Here is a 17,770-nt window from a genome sequence, read left to right as displayed (position 1 = left end):
TAAACTGCTGCCAATCAAATGGCAAATAATCTGCGCAGAGCGCATAGTGTATATTTGTAAATCTGATTCTGATTACGTCAGTGCCTCACCAGCAATAAACCTCACCGCACGTCACTGAGTTGAAGCATACATTGTTTATTGCATAATGATGTGGGGACATACATATAAAACAATCACAAAATAATATTCATATTACAAAAGAGAGTAATCAAGATAATTGGTAGAATGGATTCTAGAGACCCAACAAATGATTCATAAAGTCACACATTTTAAAAGTAAATGACCTTGTATAAAACACAACTGTTCAAATGATGTACAAATCCCGTTTCCATATGAGTTGGGAAATAGATTTGCAAATCATTTTCAACCCATATTCAGTTGAATATGCTACAAAGACAACATATTTGATGTTCAAACTGATAAACATTTAAATTTTTTTGCAAATAATCATTAACTTTAGAATTTGATGCCAGCAACATGCGACTAAGAAGTTGGGAAAGGTGGCAATAAATACTGATAAAGTTGAGGAATGCTCATCAAACACTTATTTGGAACATCCCACAGGTGTGCAAGCTAATTGGAAACAAGTGGGTGCCATGATTGGGTATAAAAGCAGCTTCCATGAAATGTTAAGTAATTCACAAACAAGGATGGGTCGAGGGCCACCCCTTTGTCCACAACTGCGTGAACAAATAGTCAAACCGTTTAAGAACAACCTTTCTCAAAGTGCAATTGCAAGAAATTTAAGAATTTCAACATCTACAGTCCATAATATCATCAAAAGGGTCAGAGAATCAGGAGAAATCACTCCACGTGACCGTGACCGTCGATCCCTCAGACGGCATTGTATCAAAAACCGACATCAATCTCGAAAGGATCTCACCACATGGGCTCAGGAACACTTCAGAAAACCACTGTCACTAAATATAGTTGGTCGCTACATCTGTAAGTGCAAGTTAAAGCTCTACTATGCAAAGCGAAAGCCATTTATCAAAAACACCCAGAAACGCCGCCGGCTTCGTGGGGCCTAAGCTCATCTAAGATGGACTGATGCAAAGTGGAAAAGTGTTCTGTGGTCTGACGAGTCCACATTTCAGTTTTTTGGGGGAAACTGTGGACATTGTACCCTCCGGATCAAAGAGGAAAATAACCATCTGGATTTTTCTAGGCGCAAAGACTTACACATCTGTGAAGGCACCATTAGTGCTGAAAGGTACATACAGGTTTTGGAGCAACATACGTTGCCGTCCAAGCAACGTTATCATGGACGCCCCTGCTCATTTCAGCAAGAAAATGCCAAGCTACGTGTTACAATAGTGTCGCTTCGTAGTAAAAAAGTGCGGGTACTAGAGTGGCCTACCTGCAGTCCAGACCAGTCTCCCATCGAAAATGTGTGGCACATTGTGAAGCATAAAATACGACAGCGGAGACCCTGGACTGTTGAACGACTAAAGCTCTACATATAACAAGAATGGGAAAGAATTCCACTTTCAAAGCTTCAAATTTAGTTTCCTCAGTTCCCAAACATATTGAGTGTTGTTAAAAGAAAAGGTGATGTAACACAGTGGTGAACATGCTGTTAGAATAATTATGTATATATTATCATCATAACTATATGCTTAAGGGCCGTTACTATAAAGTATTGTCAATTTGTGTTGAAGGGTTTCTTCTGTATTTGTGCAGAGCTAGCAATCTGAGAGATTGCTTGCCTTTATTTTCCATGAGTGTTCTGTTCAGATACCGCCTGCTGACTGCCAAGGCCAAACTTTGTGTTCTGGGACCAGCACAAGAACAGACTGGGCGATAGCACCAAGTATCAACATATTTGCAATTTTGTATTATCATATCTTGTCGAGTCCACTCCCCCTTTTCCCTTAGTCATAATGATGTAATAGGGATTTCCTTAATAAATACAGGAGGCACGCGGGCTGTGCTTTAGAACGTTGTTTCGGATCTGTAACTAGAGTACAGCCCAAAACACATGTCTCCTCATGAGCTCTATTTAACTCCGTGTCTGCTTGGTTCCTTGGTTCTTGTCTGATTAATAGATGTCACCAGTGTTTGAACCTGACACATGCCCTTTCCCAACTACCTTGGCAGTTGTTGCAGCCATGAAATTCAAAGTTAATTATTATTTGCAAAAAAAAAAATAAAGTTTATGAGTTTGAACACCAAATATCTTGTCATTGTAGTGCATTCAACTGAATATGGGTTGAAAAGATTTTGCCAGTCACTGTATTCCGTTTATATTTACATCTAACACAGTTCCCCAACTCATATGGAAACGTGGTTTGTATATCATATAAAGGACTTCATCTATGGAATCATTTCAAATTAGAAAATAAAATATGTAACACTTCATTGTTTTAAAAAACATATAAAAAAACCCTATAATGAATAAGTACAAAAGTGAATTATGAATATCTACACAAAATGTTTATTGTATGTAACATATTTTATGTACTGTTTATTCTCAATTTTTCAAATTGTTCTGTTTATTTTAAAGTACACGAATGTGTAAATTAACTCATGTACTTGACTGAAATAAAAGCACTAATCTGAAGTGTCTAATCTATAAATGTTAGAATCATATTAACAAGATTGTGTTACACACACAACAATGATGTCACACATGTTATATCTGCTGATGTTGTTAGAAAGTCAAAGTTCAAGTTTTGACAGTTTATTTCAAATCTTGCAGTTTCATTTGCTGCTGCTGTTCTCACCAGCACACTTGTGTTTCTTACACTGGTACTTAGAAGAGAATCTTTCACCACACACTGCAACTCAACACTTTCTCCTGTGTGTCTTCTCATGTGAACTGTAAGAGTGTCTAGTTGAAAAAAGCTTTTGTTGCAGCTCGAACAGGAGATTGTTTTTTCACCAGTGTGTTCTCATGTGTGATTTTAATTGCTGTCTTTCGATTTAATTTTTACCACATACTGAACATATAAAAGGTTTTTCACCAGTTTGTGTTCTTGTGTGTACTTTTAAACTTTGATTTATTACAAATCTTTTACCACATTCTGAGCAGGTAAATTTTTTTCTCCAGTGTGTATCCTCATATGTGTTTTGAAATGGTCTCTTCGAGTAAAATCTTTACCGCAGATTGAACATGAAAACTTTTTTTCTCCAGTGTGTAATTTCATGTGTGCTTTGAAATTGGGCTTTTGAGTAAAATCTTTACCGCAGATTGAACATGAAAAAGGTTTTTCTCCAGTGTGTGCTCTCACATGCACTTTTAGACTATGATTTAGTACAAAACTTTTACCACATTCTGAGCAGGAAAAAGGTTTTTCTCCAGTGTGTGTTCTCATGTGTACTTTCAGATTTGACTTATGTGTAAAATATTTACCGCACATTGAACATGAAAAAGGTTTTTCTCCAAAGTGTATTCTCATGTGTGTTTTCAAATAGTGCCTTCGAGTAAAACCTTTACCACAGATTGCGCATGGAAAGGCTTTTTCTGCAGTGTGTGTTCTCATGTGTGTTTTCAGATCACTATGGTATTTAAAAGTTTCGTCACAGAGAGAACATGTAAAATGAGTGTTGTCAGTGTGACATGTCTTATCATCTTTAGAGTCTTCATCATCAGTGTCAGGAGAGTGTGACATTTTGTCCTCACTATCTGATAGTGGAGCTAAGAGCTTGTCTGCTTGTGATCCTCCACAGTGGTCTCCATCAGCTTCTGTTGTCATGTGTTGTGTTGAGCTGCTGCTTGGAGGCTCCCCCCCTCCCTTCTCCTCACTTTCACCTTTGACCTCATCACCTTCCCTCTTCACAGGGACACCAATGACTGGGAACTCTTTCAACCAATCAAGATGTTCTCCCTCCTGACTGATACGGTGTTTTTCCTTTTCCTCTTTAATGTGAGGGGTCAGTGGGTCCTTCTCTTCCTCTTTAATGTGAGGACTCAGTTGATAAACTGCTTCCTTTTTAAAATGGGGTGTCAGTGGGTCCTCCACTTCTTTTTTTAAATGGGGGCTCAGTGGGTCCTCCTCTTCCTCTTTGATGTCAGTGGTCTGTGGGTCATCTTCTTCCTCTTTAAAATGGGGGATCAGTGGGTGTTCCTCTTCTTTTTTAATGTGGGAGGGCTGTGGCTCCATCCTGAAATTCCACTTCTGTTGCTCAGGGAGAAGATGTTCTTCACAGACATCTGCAGGACACAAGAAGACAAACACGTTTTAGAAAAACACAATGCATTCAGTACTTTTACATGTACTTCGAAATAACAAGTTATCGTATGAACTGCCTTTAAATCTCAGTGACGCACAAACACGCTGCTCTTTACAACATTATTCACAGGAAAAAAAAAAAAAAACTAGGATGACAGGACTTTTTACTATGGATGAACAATATGGTTTATAATTGATTTTGCGATACATTATTTTAAATATAATTACTAATAGAACCTTTTTAAAACAGGTTACACAGGCTCCGAATTCAGTTACTGAAATATGCAGTAAAATATTACATAATTTCCAGTATTATTTTCTTAAAGAAAGTAACCAGATATTAACAGTAAATAAACAAGTACATTATTAATAATTGTTTCAACAAAATGATACAATTCGAAACGACACAATATGTTACTGCATATGTCAGCTGCCAAATTGGGAGCTTTTGTAACCAGTTTTGAAATTATTCTATTATCAATCATATACCAAATGATATACCGTGACATATATTGTGATTAGGATACAGATTTTAGGTCATATCGCCCATACCAAACATTGGTTCGTCGAGTCGTTTTGTTTGGCCAACCAAATTTTTTTATTTTCTAATATTCTTCAGATGTGTATGTTTAAAATGTTGTACTACTGTTCTACATCACGTGGAAGCGTCATGTCAGGGGGATGGTGTGCTTTTAACTAAGAGTGTGGCGATACGGTCAGCTCACCAAAGGATACTGGATATTGGCTTTAGAAGAACGAAATAATATTTTGGTGGTTAACATGATTCTTACACATTTGTGTACATCATGTGTATATAATTGTACTTTCCCTTAAGTGCTTAGTTTTACTGTAACTTCATAGTGGATAATATCTATAAACAACCTCAATTGTTTTTCCTCTTTTTTTCGAAGGGTTGTTTACTTATCCGACAAATTCAAAGGAAACTGCACTTTTTTAAAATGTCGCCTGTCATTCACAATCCTTATTTAAGACACATGTTTTTAATTTTTATGAATTTAATTTAGTAAATAAACATGAGCAAAAGTCAGCTAACATTAGAGTCAATGGGAGCTCCTCTATTAGACTCACTAAGTCCTCCAAAAAAACATCCAAAAACTGCCAACAATACTCCATTTACATTTTGTGACCTGAATATTAACCAAGTATTAGTGATATAGTTATTATAAGCGCTAACGTTAAGTACCTACTTTTAGCGGCGCATTGATCACAGAAGTAACTAGCTTATGCTGCTATATTAACATACTGAACTGCTTTCTCGCCTCTAAGATGGTGAAAGCTAATTCTAGATTATAAATCATGCTTCTCACTTATTTAGTAGAGGGTTGTCGACATAAACCGAGAACTTGGTCAACTTTGACATCCAACTTAGACCTGGAGATGGCAAGAAAGACACAAAAATACGCCCTTTCGCACCCACCCTTTTTAATCCTTTGTGATCATTAATTCTTCATCTAAACGGGAATATATGAACATCCCATCAGTCGGCATCCCAGGGAGAGCAGACATTGTATGCTTAAAATGAGCAAGATATGTAAAAATGACATGTTATTAAGAATGTTACTACATTACATATATACTTACAGTGTGTATTTAAAATGTTGAAGGGGGTTTTAGGATGTTATTTAAAGCACTTTATAGGCAGAATAGAGCGGCTACCAATGACTTAATTGTTAGCTAACTTTTGCAAAGGTTTATTTTCTATTGAGGATGCATTAACCATTGAGCTTCTCAGTTGCCTTGCGGTTAGAGTGTCTGCCCTGAGACTGGAAAGTCGTGAGTTTAAACCCTGGCCGAGTGATACCAAAGACTATAAAAACGGGACTCATTGCCTCCTTGCTTGGTACTCAGCATCAAGGGTTGGGGGTTAAATCACCAAATGATTCCCGAGTGCGGCCTCCGCTGCCCTCACCTCCCAGGGGGTGAACTTGGGGATGGGTCGAATGCAGAGCATAATATCACCACACCTAGTGTGTGACTACCGTTGGGACCTTAACTTTAACTTACATAGGGACTGTGAATGATTCCAAAAAGTGCAGTTCCACTTGAAGTTATAAAAAATAGAACAACAACATATCATGTGAAGTAAAGTGAATTATATTTATATAGCGCTTTTCTCTAGTGACTCAAAGCACTTTCAATAGTGAAACCCAATACCTAAGTTACATTTAAACCAATGTGGGTGGCACTGGGAGCAGGTAGGTAAAGTGTTTTGCCCAACGACACAATGGCAGTGACTAGGATGGCAGAAGCTGGGATGGAACCTGGAACCCTCAGGTTGCTGGCACGGCCACTCTCCCAACTCCGCCACGCCGTCCCCAAAATTAAATTCAAATAAACGTTGAAATTATTTTGTTAAGATATCTGGCTTGTATCTTCAGTATGGAAATAAATCGTTAAGAATTTATCAATATAATACCCTAATCGATATTCCTTATCGATACCAGTATTTATCGGTACTACATGTAATTTGTGGAAGTAAAAAAGGCTGTTTTGTCTTGTGTATTGAATTTATAGATAGTATATGTAAAACCAGTGTTTTAGTTCACTTTGGAATTCAAGAGTGAGGTGCACTTCCTCCTTTAGACAGCGGGAGGCAGCATTGCCTAGTTTACAGTAATGTCCATGTTAACAGGAGACAACAAGGAGTTCCTTTGAGTCTACTTTATGCTAGTTCGGTGACGATTGCAAACGTGTTCATCTGCTCGAATCTCATGCCAAACAAAGTATCATCGGTATGTATCGTTGAGTAGTCTGTTAATATTTGATTGAGCCGTATCATTTGTTGGCTGTTATGTAATTTGGGACGTTTTATGGCCAAAAGTCAGACATGATAATTTTCGTAATTCATACAGTGAAGTGAATGTTAGCATAGTAAGCTAGTTTGCTGTAGAGAACTTAGATTACATCTTTTGTGGCGTTTATTTATCTATTTAAGTTCAACACACCGCATAATTCATGTTTTATTGTAGCATGCTTGTGTGTGTAAGTGGCTGTGTGCATGTCTGTATTGTAAGCATCCTTTCTGCTTGTATGCTTTCAGTTTTACCCTTTTTACGGCCAATAAACCTGTGGACTAGAACAGTGGTCCCCAACCTTTTTGTATCCGCGGACCGGTCAACGCTTAATAATTTGTCCCGTGGCCCGGGGGCGTGTCCTTTTTTTTCCTTTTTTCTTTTTTTCTTCTTTGTCATGAAAAAGGGACGTTTTTGTCATGAAAAAGGGAGTGTTTTGTGGTTGGTGCACTATTTGTAAGTGTATATTGTGTTTTTTATGTTGATTTAATAAAAAAAATAAAACAATTTTTTTTATTTTTTTATTTTATTTTTATTTATTTTTTTATAAAAAATTCTTCTGCGGCCCGGTACCAATCGGGCCACGGCCCGGTACCAATCAGGCCACGGCCCGGTACCATTCGGAACACGGCCCGGTGGTTGGGGACCACTGGACTACAAGACGTTTTTCAGAGTGTTTGATCAAGAAAAGGTGTTAGGGTAAAGCCAAGATATTTCTACATATCGAGGGCGGCTTAAAGGCATTCCTATTAGTACAAGAGGTTGAACACCCCCAACATGATGTTCTGTAACATCTCAGAGCAGGGAAGTCTTTTATCAACATCGGTTTATTTGTAGTCTTATAGAAGTCAACTATGTGTGCAGTGCAAGGTGAAATGCAGTTATGTCATCTTCTTGTCAATAACACACACATCAAACTTTTGTTGCTTCCTTATTTGTCATTATTCAAAGCTGATTGTAATGTGTAGCAGCGGCAGCTGAACTCAATGTGACAACCAGAGGTGGGTAGAGTAGCCAGAAATTGTAGTCAAGTAAGAGTACTGTCACCCAAATATTTACTTGAGTAAAAGTAAAAAGTAAGTTGTGAAAAAACTACTCAAGTACTGAGTAACTGATGAGTAACCTGTTTGTTTAATGATTACGGCAACAAATAATACACACAAACATAAAATTAGCAACGAGCAAATTCAGAGCCAGGAATATCTCTTAAGCAACTAAAACAATAATATATATTAAATAATAGTACATTAAAATAAAATAAAAAATAAGGCACATTGAGCCACAATAACTTAACAGCACCATAGGCTCAGTAGGCATTGATTGATTGATTGATTGAAACTTGTATTAGTAGATTGCACAGTACAGTACATATTCCGTACAATTGACCACTAAATGGTAACACCCCAAAGTGTTTTTCAACGTTAATCAATTACTTAATAAATGACGAGGTGATCTACCTCATATATACATATACATACATACACATATCATATATATATATATATATACATACATACATACATACATTTATATACACAGTATATAATTTATATTTATTTATTTTGCCGTTTTTGTTCACATGTTAAAGGTGTTTTAACAAATATACATGCATGTTTAACATATAAATTCATATCTTTCATGGAGACAAGAATATAAGTTGGTGTATTACCTGATTCTGGTGACTAACATTGATTGGAATCAGACAGTAGTGCTGATAAGGTCCTCGTTTTCAAATGGAGGAGAAAAAAAGTTCCTCTTTTCCGTCTAATACCACATGAAACTCGTTGGTTTTTCGCATCTTATTTGTCCAGCTTCCATATTTGTATTTATACACTTTACAAGAAATACATTGGCAGCAAACTGCTTGTTAGCTTGTTTGCGCTGGCTTTCGGAGACTCTTATTTTGATAGTGCAGGCGCGATGGAGCGGCACTTTTATTGTGAAGACAGGAACTGTGCGATCAATCTTAAGGCTTTTGACTGGAAGTACGGCTGAAATAAAAAGTGTCTTTTTTCCTTTACACTTTTGATTGATTGATTGAAACTTTTATTAGTAGATTGTACAGTACAGTACACATTCAGTACAATTGACCACAAAATGGTAACACCCCAATAAGTTTTCAACTTGTTTAAGTCGGGTTTTACGTATCACGGTCATGTGACCGCCTGGCTCTGTTTGATTGGTCCAACGTCACCAGTGACTGCATTTGATTGGTGAAACGCAGGCATGCGTAGATCTTACTTTGAAAAACCAAAACAAACATTAACAGATCGCTTGAAAAAAAAGTAGCGAGTAACGAGCTGAATGTAGATAAATGGAGCGGAGTAAAAGTAGCACTTCTCTATAAATCTACTCAAGTAAAAGTATGTTGCATTAAAACCTCTTTTAGAAGTACAATTTATCCCAAAAGTTACTCAAGTAGATGTAACGGAGTAAATGGAGCGCGTTACTACCCACCTCTGGTGACAACGTGTCATAGTTACGTCAGTCAGCTGGAATTAAAAATGCAAGTAGTTGTATCGTTACTCCAGAATCTTCACGGTCCTCATGGACGACATAATTAGGAACCTTTCCTAAAAAAAATGGTGTTTGGTGTACATGTCTTGTCTTCACCACTAAACCTTTGAAATATGCTGACATATGTGCAGCTAAAGGTAAATAAACAGTAGCCATATTGAATGTTTGCCTTCATTTGACCACGTGAGGTTAGGAGGACGGCCTCTAGGTCACATGGTTACACCCCAGCAATTACACTGTTGATAATTGATGAGCATTAATTTTTAAATGGTGGTGTTAAAAGCAAATATATCTCCATCTTTAGTCATACATGTGGCCCCCGGATGAACATGTGTCACAAACATTGTATTAGATGATATGTGGATGTTGTGCTTACTTGGACTGTGATGCAGCTGTGAGGACTCAGGTGGTTTGTCTTCATGCTCTTCAGTCTTCACAGAGACAACAGTCAGTGGAAACTTGCTGAGATCAGCCTCCTCCTGCCCTACAGGACACTCTCCCTCCTCTTCCTCTTTAAAATAAGGGGGCTGTGGATACTCCTTGTCCCCTTTAAAATGTGAGGGCTGCGGATTCTCTAAAGTGAAACTGTCCCCCTGCAGATGAGGGAGACATTCTTCTTGGTTTTCAATCAGCTGATTGATGTCTACAGGACACAAACAAAACATATTTTAACTCGTACATGCTAAATATTAAATCGTACATGAAATAATGGGCTGTGGCTATTGAAAATGTTATTAAACAAGTGTTCTACAGGAAATGTTTCTGATTAATTGAGTAACTGGATAAGACATAGTGGTGCTTGGTTAAAGACCAATTTAAGCGACGATAACACACTTCACTTGTTCTGAAGGTTTGCAAATATGTGTAATTGTTTCTTTAAGTTCTATAGTCAGGAGATAATTCCTGTTATAGGATTATTGTTATTATTATTATTACTTATTTCTATTTAATACGCGTCGTATGGGAAAGCTGAAATGTGTATCTTCAGGTTGTTTAACCGTTGCTATGGTTACGTTTGCTACGGTTCATCAGGACCACAACTGACAATCTTCTGGCCCAGCCAAAGGGCCCATGTTGGACTGTGTGTGTGTGTGTTGTGTGATTGGTTTAGTGCGGGTTGTTCTATTGGGGAGGTAGCGTGTGAGTGGGGAAGAGTGATTGATGTATAATTGTCTGGTTATTGTATGTTTATTTGTATAGTAAATTGTTAAACTGTATAAGCCGCCTACGATCACTCTCTCTTAAGATTAGATTATTGTATAATAGTGAATAATTCGAGCATTCCCCCAAAGGTAAAAATACAGTACATCACTTAATAATAAACGGTCAATTGGTTTGAGATGGTATGAGATCACGATGTCATCTTTAGATCAGCCTTTGTTTTTTTCGACAATCGTTAAAAAGTTAAAGTACCTATGATTGTCACACACACACTAGGTGTGGCGTGATTATTGTCTGCATTTGACCCATCACCCTTGATACCCCACTGGGAGGTGAGGGGAATAGTGAGAAGCAGCGGTGGCCACGCCCAGGAATCCTTTTTAAGGTGAGGGAGGTGATGGGTCCCGTTTTTATAGTCTTTGGTATGACTCGGCCGGGGTTTGAACTCACAACCTACCGATCTCAGGGGGGACACTCTAACCACTAGGCCACTGAGTAGGTCGATGTAGTAGTTGTTGTAGTAGGTTAATGGCTGCACCAATATGAAGGAAATAACAGGTCAGCATAGCTTTTGCACACATATATAACTTGTCAAACCTGCCAGCTAGCAGGCTAGGTTTACAGCGTCAGTTACCATGGTAACTGACTCTGACTTTGTCTTACTGCTCTTATTTTTGGAGGTAAAAAAACTCTCGAGCTTTACATACTCAGGACTTTGCACTTAACCTGCTCTCTGGAATATTCCCCCGGTGACTGTGTGAGTTTTGTGTAAACATGTTGATACACATTGTTACAAACTGAGAGGAACTTCAACCTCTCATAAATATTGTGTGTCTGAAACTGTCTCGTTTTTATGAACAATGTAAAACAATCAGTACATAATCCTCACATGACAATTCATCTTCCTATAGACAATCTATTCAAGAATAGTGTTAATACTGAAATATAAAGTTAGTAAAGATGTGAGAGTAAGAAGTAAACAAACCTGTTCTGTGTAACACGAGTTGATGTTTTTGTTGTTGTCGCTCCTTCTTCTCTTTTGTTGGACAAAGTTCCTCCTCATACTTTGCTGTCGATCTTTCGCACATTTTCACACAATCACAACACTTTTCACTCACATTTGATCTCTGCTTAGCGATGTGTTTTGATCACTTCCGCCTCTCTTTGTTAGCAGCTAACAAGCTAAGCTAACTAGCAGACTAAGCTAGCCCGAGATGCTTCAAAGTGCGCTCAGACTAATATAAGCAGATGCAAACAGTTATTAACGATGTTTACTCTATTTACTAGAGTCTAATCAAGGACATATATGTGTATATGGAGGCACAGATTAAGAACACTCAACTGTGACGACTGCAATAACGTCTTCGCCGTCAGACGCCATCTTGCTTTATCCTCGCCGTGTTTGGTTCGCGCGCAGTGTTGTCAGATCTCGCGAGAGAAAAAAGTAACCAGCTCTTTTCCAGATCTCGCGAGAGAAATAAGTACAACCAGACGGTAAAACTATTTTATTATATATTATTTAATTATTCTGAAAATAAAATTATGCTTGTCCATTTCAAATTTTCAAAAGAAACACATACAGCTTATTTTCATAAAAATATTAAATTATTTATCAATGTTTTGAAACGACAATAATAGACGAAGTGGCTGGAGAGAGGGAAGTCTGGGCTTCCCTGCTTAGGCTGCTGCCCCCGCGACCCGACCTCGGATAAGCGGAAGATGATGGATGGATGGAATAACATAAGAGAAGAAAAAATTGTTTTTATATTTATTTATTCCGTTTTTATAATGTATTTTAGAATGTGAAAGGTTTTCATGTTATTTTTAAATTTCCTTTGGCATTATATATACATTATATCTATTAATCTATGCAAATATATATATATATATATGCATATATATATATGCATATATATATATATGTATATATATATATATATGCATATATATATATGCATATATATATGTATATATATATACACATATACATATATATATACATATACATATATATGCATATATATATATTTGCATATTTATATATATATATATATATACATATATACATATATATGTATATATATATATTTATATATATATATATATATATATATATATATATATATAGTCAAGTGAAGTGAATCATATTTATTTATATATATTGTGGAGGGAGGTTGTGATTAGCACACTGCAGGTTCGAAGATCAGTGACCCCGTCTGGGTGGCTGGAGACAGCGCACCCTCAGACGGGGGCGTGGCATGGGCGGGTGTCAGGTTCAAACACTGGTGACATCTATTAATCAGACAAGAAGCAAGGAATCAAGCAGACACAGAGTTAAATAGGGCTCATGGGGAGAACGCGGGCACTGCACACTTAGTCACAGTCTCGCCCTACGCTCTAAGGTCCAGTTGCTGAGTTCTCCTTTTTATTCAGAGTTCCATAGTCAACATCACTGAAGCTGCCTCTAAAAGGAGTGGTCACATATATTATGCAAAGCAGGACCAGGACGCATAGTACGTGACGGAATGTGATTTTGCCTTGTCGCCGAGTTCGTCCGCGGGTTGTCATCTTATCTTCGTTGAGATCCTTGAAGTCTCTGTCTCGTCTGCGTGCTGTCATCCCATCCATGCCGAAGTCTCCGAAGTCCTTGGCTGTCAGTGAGCCAAAACTATGATAACATCATGTGGCTGAGGCCACCGCTCAGACAAGAAGCTTTGTCCTTGCATAGATTAGAAAAAAAGTCTAACTTGAGCACAATAGCTAATAAGTACAGTAACAAACTTTAAGCATTCTAAAGTTAGTGTGATAATATATACATAATTATTCTAACAGCGGGATGGCGATACGCAGCTGGCAGGTGATTAGATGTCGCAGGTGGTACGCGTTAATCCAATCATCTGTCGTCTTTTTAACATTAATCGGGCAGCAGAGGAGGAGCGCGGTTGTTGGAGAGACTGAAAAGTCAATAATCAGAGAGTGATTTTGCAAACAATGTGTGATATTAAAACCTGTCAAACCTGACCCACTGGTTTCCAGCGTGCATCTGTGGTACTTGTGAGTAAAGAACCTTACAATTGGCACCCAACAAAAAGAAGAGGAAAGCTGCGATGTTGTCACCAAGCCCAATAGAAGCGCTGGGTTCAGCTGTTGGCAGAAATATCTACCGCAAATCTGGAGAAAAACCGTTTTCCTGCTCAGAATGTGGTAAATGTTATACTAACAGCCAGAGTTTAAAAGTACACATGAGAACACACACAGGAGAAAAATATTTTTCTTGTTCATTCTGTGGTAAAGGTTTTACAAAAAAAAATGTGTTAAACGAACACATGCCAATACACACTGGAAAAAAACATTTTACCTGTTTGATATGTGGTAAAAGTTTTACACACAATCAGAGTTTGAAAAAACACACAATGTTACACACTGGTGAAAAACCTTTTATCTGTTCAATCTGTGGCTCATCTTTTCCAAGGAAGGAATCTATGAAAGTGCACATGAGAACACACTCTGGTGAAAAACCTTTTTCCTGTTCAGTCTGTGGTAAAGGTTTTGCAGAAATTCAAAATTTTAAAACGCACACAAGAACACACACTGGTGAAAAATCACATTCATGTTCAATCTGCAACAGAAGCTTTTGTCAACAATCAACACTTGTAGTACACATGAGAAGACACCCAGGAGAGAAAGTGTTGAGTTGCAGTGTGTGTGGTGAAAGATTCTCTTATAAATACCAGTGTAAGAAACACAAGTGTGCTGGTGAGAACAGCAGCAGCAAATGAAACTGCAGGATTTGAAATAAACTGTAAAGACTTTAATTTTGACTTTCTAGCAACATCAGCACATATAACATGTGTGACGTTGTTTGTGAAACCATATTTTTAACATGCTTCTACATTTATAGATTAGATATTTTATATTAGTGCTTCTTTCAATCAAGTACATACATTATTATGTAACATTGTGTACTGTTATTAAAAATTGAATAGAACAATTTTGCTGAAACGGTGAGAGTAAACAGTACAAGACATATTTTACAAACAATAAAAACATTTATGTGTATATGTTTATATATATATATTTATTTATGATGCAATTTTAGACTAATTCGTAATAGTGTTTTTTATAGGTGCTTAAAATGTTGAAGTGTTACATATTTGTATTTGTAATTGTTAATAATCCCATAGATTAACACCTTTATATGATATACATATTTACTGGGCCCTGCGATTAGGTGGCGACTTGTCCAGGGTGTACCGCACCTTTCACCCGATTGTAGCTGAGATAGGTACCAACGCTCCACGGGACTAAGCGGTAGGAATGGATGGATGGATGGCATATTGATTGGTTCACATTTGAAACATCTTCTGGACCACTTCAGGAAGCATATTATTGTTTACTTTATACATCATTTGAACAGTTGTCTTTTATACAATTTTAAAATGTGTGACTTTATGAATTATTTGTTGGGTCTCTATAATCCATTTGAATATTTATTAATCTCTTTTGTAATATGATGATTGTGTTGTGATTGTTTTATATGTATGTCTCCAGACTTTTATGTATTATAAAAGTGAGAGAAAATGGTTGAATTATTCGTGGAAGGATGGTTTGGTTCTAACAAACTTACATTTGTGGATAAAGATTGTGTAATCTTTATACAAACGACATTTGTAAAGTTACAAAGGACTTGAAGTTAATTTTATTTGCAGATGACACAACTGCTTTCTGTTCAGGAGAGAACACACAGAAGATAATACAAATAATAACAGAAGAAATGAACAAATTAAAAAAATGGTTTGACAAAAACAGACTATCTTTGAATCTCAGTAAAACTAAAACAATGCTATTTGGTAACAGTCAAAAAGAGCATCAGACACAAATACAAATAGACAGAAGTAGACATTGAAAGGGTAAAAGAAACCAGATTTTTGGGAGAATTAATAGATGATAAAATGAACTGGAAATCTTATATACAAAATATACAACATACGGTGGAAAAAAACATTTCAGTAATGAATAAAGCAAAATACGTGCTGTGCCAAAAATCACTTCATATTCTCTCCTGCTCGTTAGTGTTACCATATCTGAGTTATTGTGCAGAAATATGGGAAAATAATAACAAATGTGTGCTACACTCGTTTACCGTGTTACACAAAAGATCAATTAGACTGATACATTATGTTGGATATAGAGAACATATAAACCCTTTATTTATTGACTCAAAAATATTAAAGTTCTCTGATTCGGTAAAATTGCAAACAGCTAAAATGATGTACAAAGCGAACTATAACTTGCTACCAAAGAATGAACAACAATTCTTCCCACCTAAAGAGGAGAAATATAACCTCAGAGGAAAATTGAATTTAAAACATTTGATTGCACGTACAACACTTAGAACCTTTCGCATATCAGTATCTGGAATTAAATTATGGAATGGATTAAGTAAAGAAGTTAAACATTGTACTGATATGATCCAGTTTAAGAGGTTGTTCAAATTAATAGTGCTTACAAAGTACAAAGAAGAAGAATTATGAGAAACACTTTCAATCTTATTGGAAATAAGATATTCTTCATCTCAGTATACTAATACTTACTGAATTGATTACTTAATTAGTAAAAAGCTGTTGTATTACCCATTCACGGATGTCATTTTACTATTTTACTATATAAAAAAAAGGTCAGTAAATGAATGTATATATTTGTAAACGCTCTGACGTGGGAAAGGAGTAGAATTAAATAAGCTTTGCTTCTTCCTACTCCTTTTTGGACATGATGTAATGTGAAATGATATGAAATTGTCTGATGTATTATGTTGTAAGTATGTTCATGTTTGAAATAAACTGAAGAAAGAAAGAAAAGAAAGAACGCATTGATCGATCGACTGAGCTTATAATGCAATTTTATCAAGGTTTAAAGTAACAGCACAAAGCACACATCAGTCATATTAAATTATGCATCAAGGCCAATACTGTAATGACATTAAATTGATATTTTTAATTTTGCCAGAGTAGCTGGTTGGTTTCACATCTTGTTCAACCACTTACCAGAGGGAACAAGGTACCTCTTTTTTCAAAAATCATCATCAAACAGCTTGAAGAAAGGCCACAACACAGAGTACTAACCACTATACAATTACAGCTGTTAACTATTAACAAAAAAAATTAAATTAAAAAATGCATGTTCCAGTGAGTAAATATTTATTTTAAATGCAAAAAAGTAAAACAAAGACACTGAATTTTGTTTCAGTTCAACTAACGAAAACCAATGAGCTAGCCAGGAGTTGAACCTAGAATCTTCTGATCCGTAGTCAGACGCGTTATCCATTGCGCCACTAGCCCTATGTGTAAAGTACTTTTACTATAGTACAGCTTGTATATCGTGAACATCTTACGCCAAAGGAACACACAGTTTACATTAGGCTTACTACTAAAACAGGGCTTTACTGACTGCTTATGTTGGACTTTAAAATCTAGTGACCTTCTATTTGTTGCAGCCTGGGCCTTCACCAGCTCTACCTGTTGGAGCTAACCTCCACTAAAAAAATAAGCAAAATGCTTCTGGCAAAATTCTGGGGAGCATCCAAGTTAAATCCAGCTCAGAGTTGGCAACTTCGGGAGAGGAGCTTCTTTTTTGGTCAAAACCTTCTTTGTTGTTGATGATGTAAACTGGTTTAACTGTCAAAAATGAGATTTGGGTTCAAGCAATTGGCGAGCTTGAGCTTTGACAGTTCCCAGCTTGTCACTGAACATGCTGACTAATTCACGTTCACCAGAGATTGACAATATGGCTGTTCTCTCAGATGTTGGGCGAATCAGTATTGAACAGGTCCTGGGTAGCTCAGTTGTTAGAGCTTCAGACTTTTAATCTGAAGGTCGAGGGTTCAAGTCTCTGTGCAGGCAGTTTATGCTAACCTCTCCACAGACATCCCTTTACCCCACTGCAGCAGTCCTTGTAACCTATACTTTATTCAAATAGTTTTCAACAGTTATTGTTTTTTCCTTTATTTCATCTGAAAAACTGAAATCCCAAAACATCCCTCACATCCACTTTAGCTCAGGTGGGAGAGAGTTAATGCGATCATCGGAAGGTTTAACCGCAATACCT

The 17,770-nt window shown here is 36.8% G+C and overlaps 3 protein-coding genes and 1 non-coding gene across 5 annotated transcripts in view; 1 reads left to right on the top strand and 3 right to left on the bottom strand.

The window, feature by feature from the left end:
* Positions 1–17,770, bottom strand: part of LOC133545305 (gastrula zinc finger protein XlCGF26.1-like) — a 371,250-nt gene that overhangs the window by 32,227 nt on the left and 321,253 nt on the right. The window lies entirely within an intron of this gene.
* The window catches only part of LOC133545354 (zinc finger protein 33A-like), a 333,514-nt gene that overhangs the window by 21,980 nt on the left and 293,764 nt on the right, over positions 1–17,770 (top strand). The window lies entirely within an intron of this gene.
* Positions 115–12,079, bottom strand: LOC133545333 (oocyte zinc finger protein XlCOF8.4-like). 2 transcript variants are annotated; one of them, XM_061890812.1, is made up of 4 exons: positions 12,009–12,027; positions 11,652–11,743; positions 9,882–10,148; positions 115–4,156 (listed from the first exon to the last, which is right to left on the bottom strand). In XM_061890812.1, the coding sequence occupies exon 4, from the start codon at positions 4,104–4,106 to the stop codon at positions 3,006–3,008; it is 1,101 nt and encodes a 366-aa protein (XP_061746796.1). In that variant the 5' UTR covers positions 4,107–4,156; positions 9,882–10,148; positions 11,652–11,743; positions 12,009–12,027; the 3' UTR covers positions 115–3,005. The 2 variants fall into 2 exon arrangements, with proteins under 2 accessions (XP_061746796.1, XP_061746795.1); XM_061890811.1 differs by having other exon boundaries at positions 11,652–12,079.
* On the bottom strand, positions 16,932–17,004 carry trnar-acg (transfer RNA arginine (anticodon ACG)). The gene has a single exon. It is a non-coding gene; the product is annotated as a tRNA-Arg (tRNA).

The sequence above is a fragment of the Nerophis ophidion genome, linkage group LG28 (assembly GCF_033978795.1).
Source record: "Nerophis ophidion isolate RoL-2023_Sa linkage group LG28, RoL_Noph_v1.0, whole genome shotgun sequence".
In the NCBI taxonomy this organism is placed as follows: Eukaryota; Metazoa; Chordata; class Actinopteri; order Syngnathiformes; family Syngnathidae; genus Nerophis; species Nerophis ophidion.
The sequence above is the reverse complement of the archived record's forward strand: the minus strand, read 5'-3'. Positions and strand labels throughout refer to the sequence as shown.

What these genes read in the sequence shown, in the direction of transcription:
- LOC133545333 (XM_061890811.1), bottom strand. Translation starts at nt 11,754, where the DNA reads ATGTGCGAAAGATCGACAGCAAAGTATGAGGAGGAACTTTGTCCAACA. An exon ending in ACTCGTGTTACACAGAACAG is followed by an intron (nt 10,149 to 11,651) that starts GTTTGTTTACTT and finishes TGTGTCCTGTAG; the next exon opens with ACATCAATCAGCTGATTGAA. An exon ending in ACAGCTGCATCACAGTCCAA is followed by an intron (nt 4,157 to 9,881) that starts GTAAGCACAACA and finishes TGTGTCCTGCAG; the next exon opens with ATGTCTGTGAAGAACATCTT.